Source organism: Lepisma saccharinum, chromosome 1 (genome assembly GCF_977018435.1).
Source record: "Lepisma saccharinum chromosome 1, izLepSacc3.1, whole genome shotgun sequence".
NCBI lineage: Eukaryota > Metazoa > Arthropoda > Insecta > Zygentoma > Lepismatidae > Lepisma > Lepisma saccharinum.
Genome location: NC_139229.1, coordinates 167,992,517 through 168,011,951, shown reverse-complemented (window position 1 = coordinate 168,011,951; position 19,435 = coordinate 167,992,517). Strand labels below are relative to the sequence as shown.

The 19,435-nt window shown below is 36.3% G+C and overlaps 1 protein-coding gene across 1 annotated transcript in view; it reads left to right on the top strand.

The window, feature by feature from the left end:
• The window catches only part of LOC145986969 (far upstream element-binding protein 2-like), a 50,758-nt gene that overhangs the window by 10,622 nt on the left and 20,701 nt on the right, over positions 1 to 19,435 (top strand). The window contains exons 5-10 of the mRNA XM_083121435.1: positions 452 to 499; positions 1,218 to 1,289; positions 7,500 to 7,706; positions 11,664 to 11,889; positions 13,782 to 13,939; positions 15,239 to 15,318. Coding sequence (XP_082977561.1) covers positions 452 to 499; positions 1,218 to 1,289; positions 7,500 to 7,706; positions 11,664 to 11,889; positions 13,782 to 13,939; positions 15,239 to 15,318 — 791 coding nt within the window. The remainder of the gene's footprint in view (positions 1 to 451; positions 500 to 1,217; positions 1,290 to 7,499; positions 7,707 to 11,663; positions 11,890 to 13,781; positions 13,940 to 15,238; positions 15,319 to 19,435) is intronic.

Below are 19,435 nucleotides of genomic sequence, written 5' to 3'. Positions count from 1 at the left end.
TGTCCGAATAATTTTGTGGCACTATTTTTGCAACGGTAGGGATTCATCCTTCGTTATATTGTTGCTGATGTTCGTTTTTTAACCTTTTATCGACCAACATGACATTTTTTAAACGAAAATCAACTTCAACGCTGTACACAGATTTCACTCCCTTCCCGCTCATAAACGTTAGAAATTTACTGTGTGTCCGAATAATTATGTGACTCACTGTAAACTTAACATGAAGAACATGAAATATTAAAATAAGAGTATTACTAGATGGTCAACTAATCCTGACTGAGCTTTGCTAATTTACATATTTCTTCTGTGCATTTGTGGGTGTAACATACATGTAGTGTTTGCAGAATGGGCTTAGTTTAGTGTTTTTTCCTGCATTTAATGCTAAACCTGGCCTTGCCTTGAATTACCAGAATTCATGAATAATTTTTGTTTTTATTTTTTCCTCTTCCAGTATGCAAAACAGCTTGTGTATGACCTGATAGCAGAGAAAGAAATGCAGGTAAATATTCACTTCAGCACTATTTATTTCGCCTTGTAATGCCTGATGAAAAAGGTATGACTTCTGTTAAAAGTTTTATGTATTGCTTGATTTACCAGCTAGGAATTTTACAGATTATAGAAGTTCGTCACCTATTTTTTTAGTCATTTTTTGTGCACTGCTTGCCTTTGGCATTTTTATGAAACATACTTATGATGTGACATTAAGAATGTATTTTAATGTTATTGAAAGAGCATAAAAAATCACTTGTATAGTAGATCCAGGCCTATTTGTCAATAAATGGATTAGTTCATATTGTTGAAAGGTGTGCCTGGAGGACGTGTATTTTGGGTGCTATGCAGTTATTCTTGTAGGGTAGTTGAAGTACACTTATTTTCACATCCAGATTGTTATAATTTGAATAGGTATAAAGGTTACTTGTATGCTAAGGAAATTTGTGGTTAAATTGTTGCTCTGAAGAATGTAGCTTTATTGCTTAATACTTGTATCATGTGCTATCTTTAAGAATGATGAATAACATGCTTGCTTTGTCTATTTGGTTAGCTGCATAAGTAGGAGCAACTTGCATAATTTTTTAAAAAAATTAGGGTGTTGTCCCCAAGTGTGTTACGTAGTGGGAACTGTAGTTATGGTTCCCAACTATCCCTTCTCCAATACCTGCATTGGATGTTGGGAGCATGGTTTGCTTTTGTCCTTTGATAGTTTCGTTTCTCATCAGGCCTTTACCCGTGGTCAACGTGGGCCAAACCAAGGATTCAGTGAATACGGAGGTGGTCCCGATTCAGCAGAGGTAGGGGTTATAAGTATTGTTCAGTAATTGCAGCCGTTTCATGTATTACATTGTTTCTCGGTAATGCAAATCTCCTGACATGCCAGAGTTTCGCACAAGTTTTCTGATGCTGAAGGAAGTTTGTTTTTGTTTTGAAAATTGATTTCCTTCCCATTGAAATTGTGTATTAGCATGTTCAGGCATCTGAAGGAGTGTTGTCTGTGGTGCAGTTTAATGTTCTGGCATTCATTTTGTGCAACACTCCATTCTGCATGTTTATATTCTCTAATTGTATAATTTATTTATTATCTAAGGAAACCCGTGCATGTACATTCAGAAGTTTTTGACTTAGGATTATTATGTGACTATTGATAGGTGCGTGCATGAAGTTAAGGATGCAATGCAACATTCAATTGATTGCCCATAAACCCTGACAGAGGTTTTTTTACATATGTATGTATAGCATGTAGAGATGACCAAACACAAAATTTTGTGATAATTTTCTATCCCGAAATTTGATATTTTCATATTCAGATTATACAATTATCTGAAATACCTGAATGTATTGATTCTCTGGACAGTTTGTTATTTATCTGTTTTGGGGCTCTTCGCATATTGTCATATTAATCCTACTGTATAGATTCTCTCAAAGTCCTCTTCTAATCTATCTGTTTATTCATTTTATGGTTTCTCAGCAGATTTTTTAAATGTTTACCTTTTTTTTAAACTAAAACAGATCTATATCTACATTACTAAGGTCAGTGTAAATGCAGTTTTCCACCGTAACAAAAATGTAAAAGGGTTACAGTTAAGAATGTAACATTGTTTGATGTCCTGATCCTTTACATGGTAATTATTTTCTTAATTCCAGACCATTCTTCCCAGAATAACTTGCTGAACTTGAAAAAGTAAATAGCCATTTGCAGACACAGGTTATCTCAATACTTTGATATCAGGATATCTGATATCCAGATAGCTGTATTATCCAAATTATCTGTTGCATCCGAAATGGATATCAGATATTTTGAAATCTGGATTTTCTATAAACAAGAATCCTCTTGGATAATTTCTTAAGCTCAACAATTTTCAAATACAGTAGATTCTTGATCATATATTTTTAAATCACCTAGAAAACCTTCAAAACTTTTGAGGAAATCAACCTATGGGCGTAACAGCCAAGTCCGGATATATTGAAAATATACCCAGATGCCTGGAAACTTAAAAATCCAGTTGTTTTTGTTTTTTTTTGGCCAAGATTAAGAAATGGAAAGAAATTTGCACTTTTTCTTGAACCAGCTTCTTAATGGAAGATATTCTACACAAAAATGTTAAAACGTGGTTGAAATGCCACCAAAAGATCTGCAAGTCTAAAATTGTCTAAATTACCTGTAGAAACCCAGGAATTTAGTTTTGTCAAAATAAGTAGGAAACCCTGTTAAGACCTTAACATATGGAAGGTTTTGTTGTATTGACACCATTAGGGAGTAAGGGGAATGTAAAATGGAGAATCCATGTGAATATTTATTGAATGCAACAAATAAGCTATTTCACAACTTCCTCCTTTTTACTTGTTATATTAGTGATATCAGTTTATTTTAAGAAATAGTGTAAGATGTTTTATTTTAAGTGGAATGCTACTTTGCATAAAAGTAACCCTTCCCTCAACATGAAAATACAGTAAATACATGCATGTCATAACTGCAGTTTTATTAGTTCCCATTTTCATTTTGGACTTTTTTTTTGTCAGTCACATGGTCCGAGTGCAATAGTTCATTTAGAATGTGATTGTGAGATGTATGTTTGTACACACACACACTTAACATGCTGTATATGTAAACACGTTAACGGTGAATAAAAGTTGAATGTACGTAAGAGTAGTTTTGTCATTTTGCATTGTTTTATGTATTCATATGGAGCTGCCTCTGGGGCAGTTCTGATCTGAGTATGCGAGTGCCCTCCGTAAATTTCATCTTAATCATTCATTCTCGTTATTCTAGTTAGCCAAAGTTGCTTAAAAGCAATGCTAAACATGGCAGGAATGCACCTTGTACCCTTTGAACTCTCCAATAATAAACGTTTGGGTGTATTCTCACATTGTGTTTGTCAAAAACAAATGTGTGTCCCCAGAATGTTTTCGTGTATGTGCACATCTCGATGTACATCTGCGAGTTTACTCCTGAAGAACTGAAAGAGGCTCATTCATACCAGAGATTGGGATACCATGGTAGCTTGGGTACCAATTTGCCTGAGCATAAGTGGACTTCAAAGTAGGACTCCTGAAGGTGTTATGTCCCTAAAGTAAGCAATATTTCATAATGATACCTTTAAAATGGAGAAATCATGCCATCTTTGTCTTTGAAAGACATGCACCACTTAAAATATTTTGTTTGTATTTTTTTTAAATTTTACAAACAAATCTCAATGATTTGCAATTACAGTGGAAGACTGATTTTTCCAGATTTTAAATTTCTCCACATTGTTTTACTTTCAAGGTCCCAAAAAAAGGTGACATTTTAAAAAAACTTCCTTATATATTACATGTTCCTACATGCTAAGTTCTTTAGTGTGTCCCCTGAAAAACACAAGGTTGCCCTGTAGTAGGATAGCAATTTGTACTTGTACATGTAAGATTTTTTTTTTCATTTAAAGATTAAGATTACTATTTTCAGATTTACATGTTTGTCTTGTTAGCAGTAGCATGTTAAAATGTGATATACAGTGGAACCTCAATTTTTAAGTTTTTCAAGGGACCAAGCTGGGAAATCAAAATGCAGGGAAATGTAAAATCAAGGAAAGTTTTAAAACATTTTGTTATGTTGGGGAGTTTGAAACCGGAAACGTAAAATTGGGGTTCCACTATATATATATATACACATTGGAACTTTGAATTTATGTTCCCAGATTTTACATTTTCATGCATTATACATTCAACCTTGATGGTCCCAACATGCAAAATGTTATATAATTTTTCTGCATTTCAAGTTTTTCCACCCTGGTCCCCTGAAAAATGTAAAATCGATGTTCCACTCTATTAGGTATTGCTATTCTTCCAAATAATATGTGGTAGAGTACTCTACCAGATTATTATATTTTCTTGTTATGCAATTTTTAAATGTCAACTAATGCATACCCATGCCAAACAAAGTGCTTATGTGCAGAAAGATTTTTTTTTTTACTATAACATGTCTGCTATTTGCTCTGGTGATGGACAACTACATATAACCAGTTTCATCAAAACTTTAAAAATTATTATTATAGTGGTGTTTTGCTGGGCTTTTGTGTGTAGAGCTATGGGTTAATCACTATCATCTACGAATAGACTTAAAATAGGTGGTGTAGCATTTCATTTGTCATAGTCTATTGATAGCACATTTTCTAATTAGTTCTTTTTTTGAGGTGAAATGTTTGGATCTCCTACAAAGTTCGTTCACAAAGGTCTGTTACTAACATTCCACTGACTGCTTCTGTAGTGCATTTCAAAACACAGGCATCATTGGCATCTTGTAACACTGCATGATCTGTAGGAGACTGGACCACTGCTTTCATGCCACTGATCTGAAACTCATCATATCTCCCGAGTGCATTGTAATCCGAAACAAACTCTTTTAACACCACTGGAATTGCCCATCAGCATTATTTCTCTGCCTTGTGACTGTAGTTGGGCAAAAAGAGAAAAAGAGGGGCTTACAGAAACCCAAATCGGACACAAATAACCACCTATGGATCAAAAGAACCACTCATACTAAACTCCTTTTATATATATTTATACAGCACCATACTTACGTGTGTATAATGCGCACCCTGCTTTTGGATAGGGAAAAGCAACAATTATCCCATATATAATGCGCAGTACAATTCAGGTTCAAGAATGGCTTTCTTAGTTTTAGGTTGTAAATCTGTTGCTATACCGATGAAGAGCAATGGACATCATACCTATTCAAGGAGTCACCTGTTTCTATGTGGACCAAGAGGAGAATATACTCTTGTGCATACAATGAGCTGCCAACTCATGCTCCCCCCCTCTCCCTCCACTGTGTTTAGCACCCCAAGACTCACTTCTGGTACCACATTGTTTATTGGGTAGTAGAAGAAAGAAAGATCAAAATTATGTTATGGATTTGCAACGGTCAGGAAGTTATTTTCTATTTGTCATTCAATAAATACCATTGTGATACACATCCTGCATGATGCGAGGTGCGTGCACAAAATCCGCCAAAATTGCACCGCTTTTCTCGGTGTTACAAAACATGGTCGTTACAATGTGAAAAATCATGGGAAATGGCCAGACTTGTATGGTTTTTAAAATTATAATTAATTGCTCAAGAAACCAAACCTGGTAATTTGTATTTGCACCTGTTAATATATACATGTTATATGCAGTGACATAGTGAAAACATGTGTAATTCCATGGGGCTGTCCAAATTCACAGTTTTTGGGTGCAAACATTTTGGAAATAAGTGCGCATTATACATGAGTAAATATGGTAAATAAATTTCCTTTTTTACCCTACCCCTTGCCCCTTTCATCATCCCTTAATATTTGGATTGTGGAAAGGGAATAACTAAAAAAAAAAGCATTCAGTAACAATTGGCTATTCCCTAACTACACTGCTCAAAATAATTAGGGGATCACGCAAAAATAAGTAGGAGATCAGACCAGATATCAAAACTCATGTAGGCATACTAATACCAGATCCTTTATTACATTCTGAGATTAGTTACAACAAGATATGCTGTCATGATACCTGATGTTAATGACATTAGTGACATGTGACACGATATGACAATTAGAGCATCAGTAGGACATCACAAAAAAGGGCACAAAAACAGACACAAACACTACAGCAGCTCTCCTCTAGTACGGTGTATGGTCTCCCCTAACGGCCAATACTGCTGCACACCTGCGTGGCATGCAATCAATGAGCTGTTGGGGGATACGTCGCCACTCTGCCAGAAGGGCAATTTCCAGCTCTGCACGAGTTGTGGGAGGTGCTGATCGAGCTGCAACTTGTCGGCCTGGTGCATCCCAGATGTGCTTGTTTGGGTTTAAGTCTGGAGAGCAAGCTGGCCAGGGCAGACGCTCGATACCCTCCTGGTCCAGCATGTCGTCCACCAACCCAGCTCGGTGTGGACGAGCATTATCATCCATGAAACGGAAAGAATCACCAATGGCACCAGCATAAGGCACGACATAAGGTCGGAGGATCTGGTCTCTATACCTTCGAGCTGTCAAGGTGCCTTCGCGGATGATGTGCAGGTCCGAATGTCCACCAATACTGATTCCTGCCCACACCATCAGTCCACCGCCACCATATCGGGAGCGTTCGTGCAAAAAGCTGGGTTGTTTCGTGTTCTGCGTTCCTTCCAGATGAGAACACGCCGACTGTCAGGTTCCACACTGAATCGCGACTCATCAGAGAACAGAACGGACCTCCATTCGGTATGTCCCCAACCACGATGTTCCTCAGCCCAGTTTCTACGGGCTATACGGTGTTGTAACATTAATGGAACACACACCATGGGCGTACGTGCATAGAGGCCACCTTCATGAAAACGATTATGGACAGTTTGAGATTACAGTCTGCATCCTGTTGCTGTTTGCCAGGCACATTGCAGTAGCGTTGCATTCTGCCCCCTGTTCCGACGGGCTGTGATTAAGAGATAATGGTCCTCCCTCGATGTTGTTGCTTGTGGACGACCTTGGTCTTGTCTTCTGCGAACACGTCCTGTTGTTTCAAAACGATTCCATAGTCTGGAAATCACACTTTGCGACACTCCAATGGCGAGTGCTAGATGGCGTTGTGACTGCCCAACTTCAATCCTTCCTATGGCTCTCCAAGCCATAGCTTTAAGTAAATCACGTTGGTATGGCATTGCCTTTCTCACCTGAACCTTTGCCGTCCCCAACTGAACTGTATCGCTAACCAGAGACGACTAGCATACAACTCCAGCACGCACACACTCCTCCCCTCTACCCTTTGATATCACCAGTGCAAAGGTTACGTCATGTTTAATGCACTGGAACTTTAGTTTACGGGTCTTTAGCAGCTGATTGTAGCTCATACAGGCCCTGACAACATATCTGGTCTGATCCCCTACTTATTTTTGCCTGATCCCCTAATTATTTTGAGCAGTGTAGTTTGCCCCACCTTACCCATAAATGAACATGCTTTGTTAAATAACATGAAAAGATGTTATCTGTATTAATAATGTGTTGCTTTTGTGTGATAAGGTTCCTGTCCCACGGGCAGCGGTGGGTGTTGTCATTGGAAAGGGTGGTGACATGATTAAGAAGATACAGACTGAGACTGGAGCGTGGGTGCAGTTCCAGCAAGATTGTGACGATGGCCCTGGGGACAGGAGGTGTCTCTTAACAGGGCAGCCAGACCAAATAGAACAGGCTAGGAGACGGATTGAAGACCTCATCGACAGTGTGTTGGTAAGCAGTTACACACCTCCTGTAACCATTGCGAATGAAAGCAGATGGTCTTCATTCTTGGGAGGGCAACAGTAGTGTCGGGGAGACCTTATTGTGTGTGCCACAAATTCAGAATTCGCATGACAAAAAAGAAAAGGAAATAAAGTGAGACATGCTTGTTGCCTCGGATGACACGATGGCTTCGAAATTTTGCTTCATGCCCAAAAGTCAGTGGAATGTTTCAGAGCTTTTTCATTTTGTTTCGGTATTGTCATCTGGAATCCAGAATGTCTGCCAATGATTATGGGAATGTGGTGAGGCAGTCCCTGAAATTTGATGTGGATGTACCTGGGGGAAGGGGGTAAACTTTTAGTTTGCCACATTACCAGTTTCTTTTCGTCTTTCTCCCTCCTTGCACAAAGATGGTTGTCTTCAACTCCACAGTTTAAGTGGTGCTGATATTTCAGTCTGAAATGTGTAGCCAGAAACAAAGTGAAGAATGGATTTTGGATCATGCTTCTGGTAAAGTGCTTCTGAGAATGGAAGGTAAGACAGTGGCTACTACTTCATTCCTGTAAGCGTGCAAAACTGTTTTTGATCATTATCTTATAGTGTTAAAGCTAGAATTAGCACTATAGTTATATTCTCCTATAACAACATACGTTAAGTAATAGACAATTACTAAAGCAAGCAAGCATGTCGTTCGTTATTATTGAAATAGCACATGATAGAGAGGTCGTAAAATATCATATAAATGCTTATTCTGAAGATCCAGGTAATGGAATAGTGGCATAAGTCTGTGATATTATATATAATAAACTCTAGTTATAGAAACTGAAGCTCTAGTAGTGTGTGGGCGCATGCACATGCATGTGTATGGCACAGAGGGGTGCGATATAATATGTTGGGAGTAAATTGAGTAAATAGATATACACATTATGATGTATCTTAGTATACATGTTATAGATTTTTTTTTTTAGTCCTTAAGTTAAAATAATGTAGGCTACTAATGTACCTGTGATTTATATCTAGTAAATAATTTTGCAGTGAAATACAGTGTTGAAGCAAAAATAATCACATGGTAAATACATCATTACCACTATGTGATTATTTGATCAGCTTGGTTGTATTAAAGACTTCTTGAAACTGATGCATGCCAGCTTTCAGTATTAAAATAATAATTTATTAACTTAAGGAGATTACAATTGAAGCAAACTGTATAAATCAGGGATTTTTGTTTTCTTCATTATTGTTGTAACAATTACAAAGTTTTTCTGTTGTGTGCTGTACCACAAAGCTGTTTTTTTAACAATGGTTGCAAAAGTAGAGCTTTATCATTAATATACCGGTTGAAAATATAAAATGAAACAATTTAAAAAAAGTATGCACTAAACTGATTTCCTCTTTTTTATCTTTATACATGTGAAAAATGTGATTTAGGCAAGAATGCCTAACCTGTGAAAGCCTCTTGGTAAAAAATGAGTAATGATGTATGCAGTTCTAGCTTTCTTAAGAGATAATGTGACATAAGATCATGATTGCAACATTGTCTTTATTGCAATAAATGCATTTGCACAAACATTGAACACAACTTTTAAATTATCTTGGAAAAAATTCAGGTGGGCATTGTTTGTTGTATATGTATTTCTTCACAACCTTCTTAGGCCTTGGAGAGAAGCGGTGTGGAAGGACTAATTTCTTCATCTCCGGATCATAAAGATATGCCCAAATTTCATAAGGTCACCAGATCAGGAGAGAACTTTTCATGATTGGCTACAAGCTCGTCCAACAGATTAGAGCAGATATTCACTCTTATCCACTTTATTTTGGGTGTCGACTGGTACCAACTTTGCAAACACTTTACAATCTTCTGTCACCTTCTGCATCTCATTGAGACCACAGTCCAGTTGTGCACAAAGCTCTAGAATTCACATGACACTTATCTTCTCCCCTGGCTTATTCATGGCTTCCATTATCCTTCTGTTAATGTTTGTACAAAAACATCCTCTGCACCTTGTGAGATGCTGTACTAAACTTGTCTAGTCTGGTGTGCACTGTAATACTGGGTAAATTACAAGAGTGCTATTCGGAAATCAAACTTCCCGAGAGGCATGAAATAAGGAAAACATATATTTGTTATACATGAAAGTTGCACATGTGAACTATTTTACAACATAATTGCCATCTAAATTCATCAGGCATTTGTCAGTGAACGCACTTTCTTCTGTATACCCTCGTTGCCACCAGGGAATCTGCCATTCTCAAACACCATCCATCAGCTCCTAATTTTGGTACCCATCTTGCACAAAACTTGATAACCCAGCCTCACAGGCTGTCTCATAGAGGGGGTTGCCCAATTTCAGGAAATTCTTGACTCTTTGTGTACTGTATATTGTGAAGTGGCAGTATTCGTAAACCATGTTATCCACTCATTCAAGGTCATCCAGCACAACAGACTGTCTTCCTTGTCCTCCTTAATGACACACATGAGTTCTTCCCTCTTGAAATTTCCGGCACCATTTCCTGACACAACCTTCACTCATGACTTTCTCTCCATGCATGACACTCATTCTACAAATGATTTCAAGCTTCCAGCTGCGCTATGGGCTTGCACCTGCAAAACCATATTACACCATTAACCTCGCGGGAGCATCTATTGTACCAGCAATGGTTTTCTGCCCACTACACACCAAGCCTAAAAACACTGTGACCAACCACTTGACATGCCGTGAGTCAACACGTGACAGCTTATTTCTGTTCATGCACCTTCATCAGACATTTTTACAATATTATAACTGCAACATTCATGAAACTAAGAATAAATGTCTGATGGAGGAAGTATGTGTTCTTCCGAAAGGTTGTAAAATTTTGGGTTTATAACCTTGTACGAACCATAAACTACAGGAGAAGTAATTCTACAATACAAGCAACAGCAATACGTATATGAACGTATTTTTCGGCCGATTTTCCTGGGAAAAGGATCATTACTTGGAGAGGGTCGTTATATTCGGGGACGTAGAATCGAGACTTGACTGTAATTGACATTCATAGATTATCGGTTTTTTGTTTTTGCAGGATGACAGGAGTCCTAGAACTGCAAAGTTACTTTGATAATCTTTAGATACTTCTTAGAGAAAAAAAAAAAATTAAAATCTTGCGTTGTTGCTTCGAAGGACATTTCCGAAATGAGTTTGTTAAATGTAGTAACAATATTTGACATTCCAGTATGTCATATCTTTATATGCATATAAATTAGAGATTGGACGGATTAATCGGTATGGGCTGATATAGGCATATTGGTGTATCAATTTATCGATAAAATTACCGATTATTTTACCGATCCGATATATCGATTATTATCTGATAATTTAGTGCAAAATTTTGCCATTTTGTTGTAATTTTTATGGATAATATCCATGCCCTACTTTCCAAAAAAGTAAATGTCTAAATATGCAATTTATCTTGCACTGCAGTCACCTTGAAACACACACTTATTAAAGAGGTCAGTGAACCTTTCAGGTTCTTCAAGGACAATTTCTAATTTTATATCGGATCGGTAGAATATTGGTATCGGTAAATTTTATATCTGTACTTTACCGGTATCTGCCAAAATTTCATATCGACCCATCCCTTATATAAATAAACAAAAAAGAGAAAACTATTTGTATATTTGCCATGTGGTTCTGGTTTTGTTCCAAACCAGCCATCCTGAAATGGTTAAATTTGTTTGAATGTAACCATTTTAAGATGTAGGACCATATAGTCTGTTGTTCAGAGACAACAGCTGAACCTAAATAGAAATCACTCCATGGTCCTCTATGTTGGTGCCATTTTCTTGCTTCGGCATGGAGTCAAAAACACATGCAAAGTTGTCTGGCTGTTATCACAAATTGGATGTTTTTTGTAAAATTTTCCCAGAGACATGTACAATATTTGCGAATTATGTTCACTAATAACTGTTAACGATATTCTTTCCAGCGCAGGGACAATGAGATGGGAAGAGGACGAGGTCGAGGTGGCCCTCCACCACCTTTAGATAGAATGGGTCGCGGAGGACCAGGGGGCGAGTATGGTCCCGGACCAGGAGGGCCCGGTGGTTGGGACAGAAGACCAGGAGGAATGCAGCCACCCAACCAAATGGGTGACAAGCAAGAAATTACTTTCACTGTACCTGCAGCCAAGTGTGGAATAATAATTGGGAGAGGTGTGTAGATACAAATATTTAAAATATGCTGTTGCCTATTTCATACATGTTTGCAAAACATCAAAAAATACAGTATTTCAGAGAGGCTTATGATTGGCTCTGAACCTTTGGCCATTTTTGTGCATTCTTATGATTGGTTCTGAACCTTTGACCATTTTTGTGCATTAATGCCAATGTATAGAACTGAAAAATTTGTACTGTTATCATTTCTGGTCCCATTGAAAGGAAGGGGAGGGGGTTCGTGCGGCATTAGTTCTTTACTAACAATTCCAGCCATCCTCCATGAATGAAATGCATAGGAATATTGGGCATCACTTATGCTACAATTTGGTTATTGATTGGTAAGTCTGTAATGTATTGGTAAAACCCATTGCTGTAATATATCTATAAATAGGCTATAATGTAGCACAAATTTGCCATTTAATTATTTTTATGAATAAAAGTATATTTAATATACCTGTTCTTGTAAGTACCGTATTTATAAGTTAATTACATGCAATTCCAGAAAAGTTCACATTGTACATGCACAAACACGGTTAATACTGAAAAAAAAAAATTGTTCAGAGACTAAAATATAGTACCCTTACAGTGATCCACATATTTCTGATTTTGTTTTTTTGGCCAAATTTCACCAAAATTGTTGTTCTTAATGTGCGTCATGAGATATTGAAAATTATTAAAAAATAGTTTTTCTTGTATGTACGCATTGCTTGCATTGTAGAATTATTTTCCTGTAGTTTACGGTTATTACAAGCATAAGAAAACAGTTTTTCGTTGTGACGTTTCAGATGTGATCAAAATATTTTTTTATCTGAAATAAAAATAAAACAGACTGCTTCTTTTCACAGTTAGGTTGCTATATTACAACAATGTAACATTGACAACATCCATAATATAACGGATTCTTTTTGTTGAAAAAATTGCTAACCATTGTTATAACTGTATCTTTAGTCAATATTAAAATAAATGATTAAGGGAGCGTGTGTTCTCCTGAGCAACTAAAAATTGTTTTCTTATGCTTGTAATGACCATAAACTACAGGAAAATAATTATTAAAAAATGTATTAGGATCATGCCAATAGGGGTGTTGGGTTGAAGCCCAATGTGAAAATGGGATAAATAAATATGCCCACATGCCAATAGGGGTGTTGGGTTGAAGCCCAATGTGAAAATGGGATAAATAAATAATATGCCCACATTAGGGGATTATGGATTGTTACCAACAATGTTATTGGTCTTTGTGCAGCATCATGTAGACAATTAGAGAAATACTTGGAAAGAAGTAGCAGGCTCCAAATTAAAAAAGAAAAGGGTACTTGGGAAGCCCTGGCCTTTAGGAGGCTACTACTGCACATGGAGTTTCATTTTAGTTTAGTTTAAGTGTGTAGATGAAATTGTTGAATAAATATTGATGCAGAATCATAGTTAGATCAGTCAATAGTGGAGAGATCTATAATCTGTATGAAGAAAGTATCAAGCATTTCCACCTGTGACTTAGTCATCTAGTAGGACACTAGTAAGTGTCTTGCCTGCAGGAAGGCTATATCAGGGTACTGAACTTCTAAAGTTAGTCAACTAAATTTAAGAACTTTTCAGTTTCACTGAAATGTCACTACATTATATCCACAGTAAGACTGAAGCAGATTAATCAGGACAATATTGATCAGTCTTTATCAAAAATTTCTGTAATCTGAAACTTTCTCACATAAATATGGTTTTATTTCTCCGGTATAAAACTAAAATTGGCCTACATTTTATGATTTTCTAAATAATGGATCTCATTTGTAGGACAAACTTCCACCAGAGTAAGTAATTACACATTTGAGTTAACTAATAATTGTGGATTGTATTTTGGTGTGTATATTATATTCTGTTTACTATTCCTCCATTAGGTGGTGAAACAATTAAGCAAATCAACCAACAAACAGGTGCACACTGTGAGCTGGACCGAAGGCCACCACCCAATCCTAACGAGAAAGTGTTTGTCATTCGAGGTGCTCCAGACCAGATAGAACATGCAAAGAGGCTCATTACAGAGAAGATAGGAATGGTAACTATTGAAATCTGTTGCATGCACACACAACATTCCCCCAATCTTGAAACTAGCACACTATTGGCTGAGAAAATGCCTTGGTATTTGTAAAGCGAGATAAATTATAAGTTCATGGTGTGGTGCAGTAATATCTTTCAGGATATTATATTAAAAATTGCTTTGGTTTTGAATGTTTTTTCTTATTCTTGTGATATAAATTTCAATCTCTGCTTTTGTTAACATAAATTATGGTCTAATCCATGTTGAGGAAGGCACCAAATCTAAATTAATGTTGCAAGAGTAAGAACAATATTTGTATTAAAATATATAGTCAAATGTACCCGGAGTAGTTGTTTATGAGTAGTAAGTATAGTTACAATTCTAGAATAACAATTTCTTAATCATATTGTAGCAGTTGTTTGGATAACTTTCCAAACACACCAACATAAAGCTTTACATATTACGATCCATATTCCAGTTTCTTTGCACAGACTATTACATGATAACAGTTTTTTTTTCCTTCCTCTAGAGCAGTTTCCTAATAGTTATTATTTTATATTATTTATTGTTTTATTCCTAGTGTAACAATTCTGAAATGTTTTGCATTATATTTTAATTATGGCTGAGCCTATATCCATAAAAATGCCAAAACTCTTAGATTCCTTCTGATACTGAGTCTTGAAAATGTAACAGATAATATTATTGTGTATATATTGCATTCCAATTATATGCATCAACTTGCTTTAAAATATTCAAGAAGTAGCATCAAAATATTAAAATACCCAGTATATAAACAAAAAAAATGCATTTTTCTCCTCAATGTTGGTGCAAAATAAATGAAAGCTTCAAATTTTGCACAATTTCAAGGATAATAAGACTGAAAATGCTGTGCAGACATTGGAAAAGACACAAATGCCAGGCATCAGTATATAAGTTGCAACGGATACTTTCCTCCTCCTTACCTATGCACTGGCATTGATATTGGCTCATCCCCAACTGCTAATTCTTGTAAAGGCATAAACTTCTATTCATATATTCTCCATAATGTTTTGTGCTTATTGTAAGAAGAGAACTGATTTTGTAACCTTTTTTTTATTACACATATTTTTGTTTCACAAGATACTATGTCAAAACATAGTGAAGATGAATTTTGTCACTACTTTAATAACATGTGTAACATGTAAAAATTACTTAAATTTTACTCATTATAAGAAGGTAAAATAGCCTTCAGCAATACTAAAGAGTCCAGAGGTATGCCGATTATGTATTTGTTACCAGTTCCTATGGGAGCATGAACAGGCTGCTAAATTGAAGCAGAATGTGTATTTTCAGTCCCAGCCGGGGCCTGCCCCACCTCCGATGCAGTATCCTATTGGTCAGGGTCCTGGACCTGGTGGGTAAGTATCAAGACAGTCAATGTTGTTACTTTGAAATTTACATGTATAATTTGGTAAAGGTGTAGTGGTATCATGTAGGTTCATATAATCAGGGTGGCGGCAGACCTGGGAAACCGGGAAAAGGCAGGGAATTTTGTTTTGATTTTTTTTATGTGATTGAATGAATGTACCAGGCATTTGCTTTGAAAGATGTTATGAAGCATTACATGGGAACAGGAAATCTTGTTGCTAAGTCTGAGCATCAACTTTTAGGTCTCTTTTATACACAACACAATTACAGTGCCAGAAACTAGTGATGGGAGGTGGGGGGGAAGAGATTTCCGGAGGGGCAGAAAAAATAAACCTCTAAATGTTACGTGGGAAATGCATTGAATTATCATTTTTTTCTTGTCTGCATGGGAGTAGTAAGGGCACAGGACTGTCAACAAATAGAGGGGATGGGGGATGTCGTAGTATGGCATTTTGTCTGACATTCTGAAGGAACATGAAAACAAATAAGGGCACTACGCAACTCTGTAATTTGTCGAATGTCGTGATACAGCATTTGTCAGATTAGCATTTTAAGCTCAAATGATGTTGGTTTTTGTTGGATATCGCCATCCGACTAACATTGAACTTCGACAAAATGTCTCACTACAACATCGACAAAAATCACATGCATGACACTCTTATGAAATTGATTGTTTTTGGATGTCTTCAGACTGCAACATCTGACGAAAATGAGCCTTGTACATCAGTTTGTCTGCTGTTCTACCACATTTCATTGAACAAACGTTTTGGCTCTGTTTAAGCATGCAATTTTTGTCGAACGTAGCAGTTTGATATTTGTCATTCTGCGACATCCAACAAGAATTGCATGCATTGCGCTCTTACGAAACAGATGTTTCTTGGATGTTCCAGTATTGCTTTTGTTATCGTTTACGACGTTGTCAGATGGAACATCCAACAAAAATCACATGCATAAACTGAGCCTTAGTCTGCTGCTGGAATTTTATTACTCTTCTTTCTAATTTAACCTAATTTAATGTAGCAATCCCTACAAAGGTTTTTTTTCCCCTTGTCTTAATACTGGTTTTGCACAACTTACAATGCATTTACAACGACATTGAAGTATTCTTTGATATCAAGATGAATCCAACAAATCAAGATATATATATGTTGAATAGTATCACAAATAGGTGAAACAAAAATCTGCATTGGTAAACGTTATAAAAATTTGACAAGTGCATGTTTTCTGCAACATTCATATTACAATTAACACCCCCCCCCCCCTCTGTCCTGACTGTTTAAACTCATGAGAGATGGATATTAATCTGTCACTGAGTCAAGGTAATGTGCAATGTTATGAAATAAAATACTAACAATAAATATGTAAAATTTTAATATTATAATTACACAAATCAGTGTTAACTGCATATCACTTTCTTCAGTAATTGAAATTTCTCTGCCAGCCCTGCTAAATTGTCACATTTCATCTACTGATTTATACAAGGGACATGCATAAAGTAAGTTCCAATTAGCAGGTACATTGCTTGATTTTTTGCAAACGTGATAAAAGTGTAAAATGTTAATTGCTGCGAAGTAGTGTTTATGAATGTGCAGAGATGTCTGGACACATTTTCCACCCATTCAAAATAGTGAAATAATGTGAATATGGCATAAAATGTGAATTGTTGGCATTCTTCACCAATTTTAAAAACTACTTAACGAAAAAATATCTTGAAATGTAACGTTCTTTTATTATTTTAGGCTTATAGAAACAAAATGTGCCATATTTGTGTGTATAGAACGTGCAAGATTTCCAACATTTTTATCCAATAAAATACCATAATTCATGTTATACATTGAAGAGTACCTATATACACATTAAATCTCATATTTCCCACGATTTTTTTAACTTCTATCAGAACAATTTGCTCCACAGAGCAAAGTATCGGGGTTCTGACAGGAGATCAAGTGCGTATCTACAGTCACAGGGGAGTCGTAACACCGGCATGTGTAGAGCGAGAAATAATGGTAAATATCTTTGTTAAAAACTGTCGCGAAGATATGTAGACAATGTGACCTACAAAATAAAATGATTGTTTAAAAGCACAATGGAAGTGTACGTTTTGCTATGTTTGCAGGAAAATGTTTTAAAATAAACACAAATTTTGGTAAATATAAAACTAAAAAAAAACGAAGATAATGCTAATTTTTGGTGCCGTAATATATCGGTATGTCATGTAAGATTGATTTCTTTAAAATTGTGGGTGTGTTGCTACATATGGTCATTTTGCACCCTTCATTATATATCGAGGAAAATCCGCTTATCTAAAACCCTTAGCTTAAAATTTAAAAGGGGTATGGAAAATAACTTTCCCAAAATAACCCAAGGTATCAAACTCTCACAAAGAGGCATAGGTTATGTGACCTACAATTTGAAACAGTACTTTGAAAACACCATGAAAGTATGAATTTAGGTATATGCCAGAAATGCACTAAATTGAAAATGTAAATGGGAAAGGGGGGGGGGAGAATGGCACAAATTTAGAAAAAATAAAGATCCCTACCGATTAGGCATAAATAAAACAAGAATATCAGTAGTTATTTATTTTACTTAGTTGATTTAGTTTATAATTGTCAGGGGAAAATTTAATTTTTGTCCTGGAAGAGTCCGGGAATTTCATTTCTGCTTGTTTGTAGCCACCCTAATAGATAATTATGCAATTGATTTCATTCAGTGTGTGGAACCTTTTACTGGCATGATATTATTTTTAGGATAGAAAATATCATTTATTGTGTTCCCATTAATGCATAAAGTTTACAAACCCCTTTCATGAAATTTTTTTCATGGTTTTGGTATCAGTACAATTCAAATAAGACACAATATACGATACATTTTCATTTTTACACTGTATGTAAGAGATACAGTGCGTCCGGTAAATCGGACACTGTGCACTACGATCACTTCCGTGTGTCCATTAAATCGGACACTGTGCACTACGATCACTTCCGTGTGATAAATAGCTGTCCCAAGGAAAAAGTATTGCTGTGCAAAATATGTAACCAAAAGAAAATAAAACACTTAAGATCAGTCATGTGCAGTGGCGGATATTGGGTTCCAAAACCGGGGGGGCAGAGGGGGCAAGGTGCCAAATGTAGGGGGGCAAAGACAGTATATTTCCCTTTGCAGATTAGGTTTATAATAGTGCAGGTGCAAAAGTGACGAAAAATGGGGGGCAACTACCCCCCTATTCGTCGCCACTGGTCATGTGTATGTTTGCATAAATACATACACATATTTCGAAGAAACAATACAAATGGAAACATTTGCAATAGAAATCAACAAATATACACAGAATTGTTATTATTACAATATAGAACACAGTGGTCCGATATCAGATTGTATCTGTGCACAACTGGAAATCTATCATGTAACCACTACTAGAGCTTTTTTGCCCAGTTCTTGAACCCAAACTGGATCAACTTTCCTCTAATGAACTGTTTTGCGTAGTGCCTCCCGTAGTAAGGAATCATACTCTCATCGATGGAAAGTATTTCGTCCACACCCCAATGCTGTTCGAAAGATGAGGAAGAAAAGTTTCTCGAAATATGGCCGTATCTTGTACAGACGATCGGACTCATCTATTTGTGAATTGTCATTCAAATTAATATTATGCAGAATAGTCTCAAACCGACCACAAGGAATGATTTCAGAAAGTATCGAAGGAGTATATTTTTCTTTTGACCAAAACATACGTCTGTTTGAATATGTTGTAAAACCTGACAACAAGAGACCACCAAGAACAACAAGAAGTTCTTCTTTCGTCAAATCAAGACAATATTTTTTTGCGAAGCATACAATTTGGATTGATTTGTTATAAGATTTAGCATGTCCTCATCAAAAAATAAATTATAAAAGTCTAATGGTGATTCACAGTTTCGTGCTTCTTCAGATGGTTCAATAGAGCAGCACTCAGTTTGTAATTAGATTGAAGGTAGACTTTTCTTCCACAAGGGTCTTGATTTTGTCTGAAGACGTATTCTACTTTTTTTTTTGAAGCACCAGTGTTATGTGTAGTGGTAGATGTAGATGCTACATTACTGGATGAACCTTCACAATCAACACAACTTC